At 42.0% G+C, this 7,500-nt stretch overlaps 2 protein-coding genes across 5 annotated transcripts in view; one reads left to right on the forward strand and one right to left on the reverse strand.

Moving 5' to 3' along the window:
- LOC113815323 (excitatory amino acid transporter 3) overlaps positions 1 to 7,500 on the reverse strand; it is an 89,982-nt gene that overhangs the window by 13,672 nt on the left and 68,810 nt on the right. The window lies entirely within an intron of this gene.
- LOC113815321 (uncharacterized) lies at positions 891 to 5,538 on the forward strand. Its single transcript, XM_070114352.1, has 3 exons — positions 891 to 1,615; positions 3,568 to 3,729; positions 5,306 to 5,538. The coding sequence occupies exons 1-3, from the start codon at positions 1,558 to 1,560 to the stop codon at positions 5,509 to 5,511; spliced, it is 426 nt and encodes a 141-aa protein (XP_069970453.1). The 5' UTR covers positions 891 to 1,557; the 3' UTR covers positions 5,512 to 5,538.

Here is a 7,500-nt window from a genome sequence, read left to right on the forward strand (position 1 = left end):
GACCGAAGCGAAGGAATAGAAAACGGAGAGAAGAAGAGAGCGGTCACGTGCTTCCCTTCTGCCGGAGGAAATCCTGGCTCTGAGTTCATGAGATAAAACACAAATGATGTTTGGTAATTCCAACATGCAAGACAGGTGCCCCAGGGATACCCGTTTCTCTCTCTCTCTTTCTCTCTAACTCTCTCTCTCTCTTTCATTCTATCTCTTTCTGTCTCTTTCCCTTTCTCTCTCTCTTTCTCTCGTTTCCTCTCTCTCACACTTTCTCTCTCCATTTCTCTCTCTCTCTCTCTCTCTCTCTCTCTCTCTCTCTCGGATAATCATCTTTACTACTACTACTACTACTACTAATATTAATAACAACAACAACAATAATAATAATGATACTCAATGGAAACAAATACCAGCGAATTCACGGCAGACACGAGAAGCGACCCGCCACCACAGATCGCCCAAGAAGCACGACGAATAACGCAATGCCCGAGATGAAAAAGGGGCAAGCCAGACCGACAATAATCGCATAGGAATCTTAAATACCCGAGAGCGAAGAGTGAGCGAGCGTGAGGGTATTACGTCATCGTTGAGAGACTCGTTATAAGGCGCTCGCGAGGAGAGGAGGCTACCCGTGTTTTGTTTATGGAGCGCTTGGCTTTTGTTTTTTTGTTTTTTTCTGGTTTTCCGCTTTTTCTTTTCTTTGCTTTGTGGTTTGGAGGGGTTGGGTTTCATGTGGAATTGGGGGATTCGTTGTTGTTTTTGTCTTTTTGGTGTATTGGGTGTAATTAAGCGAGAAGAAGAAAAGAAACAAAAAATGTGAGGGAGAATTCACGCGTCGGCATCTCTTCTTGGCACGCATCACTTGCTTTCACTCTAAAAAACTTTTCAGTCATGTTTCGGATGCAGACGAACGGATGTCCTACCGATGACGGTTAAGTGATTATTTGCCTCATTAAAAGAAGGTGGCCAAAGAGAAATCAAACCCCAAGAGACGAAATTAGAGACAAATAAGACGACTAATTAACGCCTCGTCAACGCTGGCATCTCTCTCTCCTGCCCAAAGATTGTCGCGTTTCGCCAGTCGCCTCCGCGTTCCCTTTGACTGCACAGCTCTAGCGAAAATGTCCGGAGAAAAATACCCATTCTCTATGACAAAATAGGAAAATTAACGCTTTTTCGAACCAATAGCGGGGAAAAAATGACACGAAAATGACTTTTGAGTGTGAAACCAGGCGAGTGTTTATCTCCGCCACAGGAAGAGGGGCGTGTGAGGGTTGCCATAAAGCGTAAGCCAGTTCAGGGTTTTAATCCGTGGATAGTTTTTACTATCACACGAGGACGTACGTGAACCACCACACCTCCCCGCCGTAGGTGCTCGTACCATGTCACAACCACACGACCTGGAATACAACCACGAGTGACTTCACTAAAAATAAAACAGGAAAACAAAAATACAAGATTGTGACTTCCACCCACGATGAGACTTCAAAAAAAATTTAGTTTTATCCGCCGAGGTTGACGTTGTGACTCGCGAGTGAGAGAGATTTCGAAGTGGGTTTTAGAGCGATGTTGAGGCTACCGGTGGCCGCCCTCGTGCTGCTGCTCTCCTGGCGGGCGGCGAGAGGTGGGTGGCGCCGCAGTGTGCTAATGAGGGGATTAGAGGTCGGGGTTTTATGGACTGCGTGTGTATTTATATCTTGTTTTTATGTTTGTTTGTTTGTTTTGATTTTCTGTAAGTGTAGTGTGGATAATTTTTAAAGAGGGGAGTTAGTATTGTTTCTTGTCATATATTTTCTAAAAACAAATTTATCACTTCTTTTTTTTAAGTTAAGTTTTTAAGACAGCATGAGTAAGCATCGTTTCTATTTATATATTTTGTAAATTGATGTTATACCTAAAGTTCATTAGCAAAACATACACAGAAGAACTGTAGAAAAAACTTTATAGATTGACTAATTGCACATTTTAACATTTGAATATTATCCTCCATGTAATAGATTGTAATATCAGTAAAACAGACTTACATCTCAAATTAAATGCTCTAAATACTATAATTAACAGAACATTTTATGGTTAATAAAGTATCCAGTATCACATATTTTGAATAGCAGTTTCTTTATAAACAGGTATTTTTTCGTTATTTGTGATTATCCGTGACTTCTGTTCCCTAGCGTGACTTAATTAGAGCAAGCTATTATTGACACCCCAATTAATGTAATCATTATTAATACAACAAAACACACATTCTTTCCTAATCTTAAATATCACGAAACTATCACTCCCCCCCTCCCCTCCCCCCCCACTGTAATCCACCCCTTCTCGATTACTCGTGCCATGCAGCTGCGAAGTGCCCCCCTCCCCCTCCTTATCCTCTCCCCCCTACCTACCCGTCTCCCCTGCTGAGTGCTAGGAGTGCCATGCTTTGAGTGGAAGAAGGGCGTATGGAACTGGTCGGGAGAGATTCTTGTTTTTGTTTTCTTTTTCTTTTTCTTTTTGTTTTTTTTTGTGGTGATTTGTTATTTGTTTTTGTTGAATGAATTGTCTTTTTGTTTTTGTATCATATCATCTGTTATTCTTTCTATTAAAGAGATTTTTACAAGAGAGAGGGGAGGCGCGTGTGCACAAACACACACACACACACACACACACACACACACACACACACACACACACACACACACACACACACATATATATATATATATATATATTATATATATATATATATATATATATATAGAGAGAGAGAGAGAGAGAGAGAGAGAGGGGGGGGGAGGGAGAGTGAGAAGAGAATAAAAGAGAGAGAAAGAAAGAATGGAGAGGCAGAAACACGGACCCAGGGAAAGGAGGAAGATTAAATAAAAGGGGAAGTGTAAAGAGAGAGAAGCAATAACCAAACAGAAGGGAGGAAAATAAACAAAATTCACCACAAAACGACCCACAAACCCACACATCCTTCTCCTCTTCTCCCTTCCCATCCTTCCTCTCCTGCTATTCCTCATTCTACCCGTAACACTTTCTCTTCCTCCTTCTCCTCCTCATCATCATCATCATCGGCATTATCATCATCATCCTTTTTCCTCCTCATCACCCCCCCCCCTCATCCTCATCTTCGCTGTCCCTTCCTTCCTCCTCGTCCTCCACTCCCATTTTTTCCTCCTCGTCCCCCACTACCTCTCCCTCCTCTTCTCCTTTCCCCCTTACCCTTCCCCGCTTCCTTTTCTTTTCCCTCCATTATCCTTTCTCATCCTTTTCTTCCTCGTCCTCGTCCTCCTCCCCTCCCCCATCCTTCCTACTCCTCCCCACCCCTACTCCTCCTCCTCTTCCTCTTCCTCTTCCTCCTCCTCCCCCCCCTTTCCCCCTACTCGTCCTCCTCCTCTTCTTCTTCCTTCCTCCTCCCTCCTCCTCCTCCTCCTCTTCCTCTTCACCTCTCCGTCCCCCCTTCCCCTCCCCCCCCCTTCCCCAACCCTCCACCAGCACACCAAACCCTATAAATGTACAAATATCCAAAACACCGACACTTATCCATCTCTCCCTCTCTCCATCGACCCCGCCCTCCTTCCGCGCCTTCTGCAGGAGAGGAGGAGACGCGCTGGTGCTACGAATGCGGGACGGGCGTGGTGGGGGAGCCAGACTGCGTGGAGTTTATGGCGGCGGGAACGTGGACGGCTTTCTGGAGGCAGTGCGCGGGGGACGCCCTCTGCGTGAAGACTGTTCCCGGATGGAACACGACGGACGGTGAGTTGGCGGGAGGAAAGGGGGCGGGGCGAGGGGGCACGGGTGTAAAAGTTTTTTTTTTTGTTTGTTTTTGTTTTTGGTTCAGTTTCTGTTGGTTGGTATGTCTTTTTGTGGTTTCTCTCTCTCTTTCTGTCTGTCTGTCTCTCTCTCTGTCTGTCTGTCTCTCTCTCTCTCTCTCTCTCTCTCTCTCTCTCTCTCTCTCTCTCCCCCTCTCTCTCTCTCTCTCTCTCTCTCTCTCTCTCTCTCTGTTTCTCTTTTCCTATTGAAGGGGTCACGTGTGTAAAACGGATATTCATTTCTTGTTTTCTCCTTTTCCTACTGTCCTACATTTTCTGCTTTATTTTCATTGAATATTCTTATCCGGTATATTTCTTAGAAGTTGCAATAATTTTACTTCTTTAATTTGCATGGTACGTAATGGAAACATGAAAATATTTGAACTTTTCTCATTATAATATTTAAGATTTCCAATATTTGAATATATTTCTTCTAATCATGATATATATTACTTCTCATTCGAATGATTATTAACCCTTTTCAAAAAAAACATAACTAAGATACTTTACATCAAACTCTTGCATATCATAGAAATATAAACAAATATACATTTCTACTCATACATTCTGAGATTTGTGTTCTCGCCTAACAACCAGTTGGCTCATTAACTGGCCAATTAACTAATTAGTCAGTTATCCGATAAGCGTTATCTACCATCCCTCTACAGTTGTTATGTCAATTAGCCATTTATCTCCCAATTATATGATTATTTCCTTAACAAATGGTAATTGACGGTCTTCATGTTTTATCCGCCCGGTCCGCTTGGGTATACTCTTCCTAATCCACTTTTGGATTTGTGAAGTTGATCCACTTTCTGATCTTTTAATGAATCCACTTTCGGATTTTTTTTTTTTATCCAAATGCAGAACTTTTAATTAATCCATTTTCGGACTTTTAGATGAATCCACTTTCGGATTTTTTTATTAATCCGTTTTCGGACTTTTTAATTCATCCACTTTTTGTTTTTTATTAATCCACTTTTGGATCTATTAATTGATTCCCTTTCGGATGTTTATATTAATCCTCTTTCGGATTTTTTTTATTAATCCACGTAATTCTTTCCTACCTGAACCACTTCTGAATCTTCCACCAAATCCACCAATTTACATCCGGCTTAATGTATGAATAGATGACTACCTAATCTCCTAACCCACCTATTGATATCAAATCCACCTCCCTTAACCCACACCTCGTAATCCACCTTAATCCACCCGCCATCCACTTTAACCCCCCGTCTCCCCCTTAATCCACCTCAATCCACCCACTTCCCTAATCCACACCCATCCGCCTTAACCCACTTTAACCCCCCCGTCTCCCCCTTAATCCACACGCCATCCCCCTCAATCCACCCGCCACCCACTCTAACCCACCCGCCATCCCCCTTAACCCACCTCAATCCACCCGCCACCCACCTGTCTCCCTCCATCCCCCTTTAACCACCTGTCTCCACCCGCCATCCACCTTAACCCACCTCCATCCCCCCGCCACCCACTCTAACCCCCCCGTCTCCCCCGCCCAGAGAGCCGGGCGGTGCGCGGCTGCACGCCCCAGCGCAGTCTCCGAGGCAGCAGACACCAGGACGGCTGCTGGACCCACCCGATCTCGTCGTTCCTCACCTGCTACTGCTCCACGGACCTCTGCAACGCCGCCCACGCCCCCACGCCCACGCTGGCGCTCGTGGGCTTGTGTTTGGTCGGGGTTTACGCGGTGGTGGTGGGCGGGTGATGGCGGATGCGGGGTGTGGGGTGGGTAGGGGGGTGGGGGTAGGGAGGGGGGGTTTGGGAGGAGGAGGGAGGAAGGGGGTAAGGAGTAGGAGGAGGGAAAGGGTGGAAGGAGTGGGGGGGAAAAGGAGAAGGGAGGAGGGAGGAATGAGGAGGAGGAGGAGGAGGAAGGGGAGGGGAGAAAAGGAGGGAGGAAGAAGGAAGGAGACGGGAGGAAGTGGGAGAGAAAATTAGGGGGGGGAAGGGGAGAAAGGAGAGAAGAAGAAATGGGGGAAATAGGAGGGAGGAAGTGTGGCAAGAAGAATGAGCAAGAAGAGAGGAAAAGAAGGGGAGGAGGAGGAAGGAGAGAAAGGAGTATACAGAGGAGGAAGAGAGAAGGGAGGGGGAAGGAAGAAAGAAGGAAAAGGCGAAGAGAGAGAGAGAGAGGGAGATAGAACTGATAGACAGAAGAAGAAGAAAAAAAAAGAGACAAGAGAGAGAAGAAAGAAAACGTGAGAAAGAGGGAAACAGAAAGAAAATTAGAGAAGGCGAAGCCACGAGTGAAGGAAAGAAACATAGAAAAGGACAAGAGAAGAAAGAAAGGAAAGAGAAGTGAGATAGACTAGCGAGGTTACTCATTGTGAGGAAATATGAATATTGTGAGTGAAATGAGAACATTTTTCCTCATGAATCGACTTCCTGTGTTGATAAATTTTCAGCATTTTCATTATTATTCTCATTTTATTTACTTACATTTCTCTTAGTTCTGTTCTTTTTTTTCTCATACTAAAGGATAAAAAAAAAACTATTATAAACAAATATTGATAATCTTTCAGTATTTTCATTATTATTCTCATTTAATTTACTTATATTTCTTTTAGTTCTGTTCTTTCATGTTTTTCTCATACTAAAGGATAAAAAAAAACTTTTATAAACAAATATTAAAGTGCCAAATATATACAAATGTATGTCTGTGTTAAATGTATGTATTAATATATATAATAAATATACTTTTCCTTCTCATACATATATATACTCATTTCTCTTGATTAAAAACGCATCCGAAATTATTATAAAACTGTAAATCAAAAAGTTTGAATTTTGTTTACGCTAGTCACGTGTTTTTTTGTTCGCTGTAATATTTACTGAAGATTCTTATGTCTGTCAATTATCTCAAAGATAAAGATTAATATTCTTTTTTAAAATTGTATCACTAGTCAATAAAATAAGATATGACTGACCTTATAAATGTTTCTTTACCTTGTTAATTTTGACTCATATTAGGGAAATTAATTAATAATTTAAAAACTAATAAAAACAAATATATTGACATAGCGAAACCTTCCTTCACATCCATTTCCAGACACACCTGATCGAGGCCTATAAGTCAAATTTTGTAATTTTCTCGATACTCCACAGCTGATAAAGAATAAATAGCATAAAAGATATATATCTTTTCCTATAAAGAATAAGTCAAAGCAGAAAATATCTAAATTGCAGAGAGACTTTACTCCTTCATCACATCCAGTCACGACGCACCCGTTCGTTCACATCTCTCAAAACAGCCTTTGTTTATACTGCCTCGGCCAACTTTTTCTTTTTTTTCTTCTGGTATCGTGTGTTTATTTATACCTTGGTAACCTTGACCGATTTGTAAACGTGAAGGTTAAGGCGAGTTTTATGTCTTTTTTTTAGTCTTTATGTTGTACATTATTCATTTAAGAATTACGTGACTTGAGACGGATTACATAAATGACTAACGGCCGTTTTTTTTTTTAATTGTACGACGTTCGACACGGTGAATATTAATTTTACTGGCATGTATATACGCAGAAATAAATACACACACACACACACTCACACACACACACACACACACACACACACACACACACACACACACACACACACACACACACACACACATATATATATATATATATATATATATATATATATATATATATATATATATATATATATCAGTCTAGATATGCAAATCTATCAGACAAAT

Source organism: Penaeus vannamei, chromosome 35 (genome assembly GCF_042767895.1).
Source record: "Penaeus vannamei isolate JL-2024 chromosome 35, ASM4276789v1, whole genome shotgun sequence".
Lineage (NCBI taxonomy): Eukaryota > Metazoa > Arthropoda > Malacostraca > Decapoda > Penaeidae > Penaeus > Penaeus vannamei.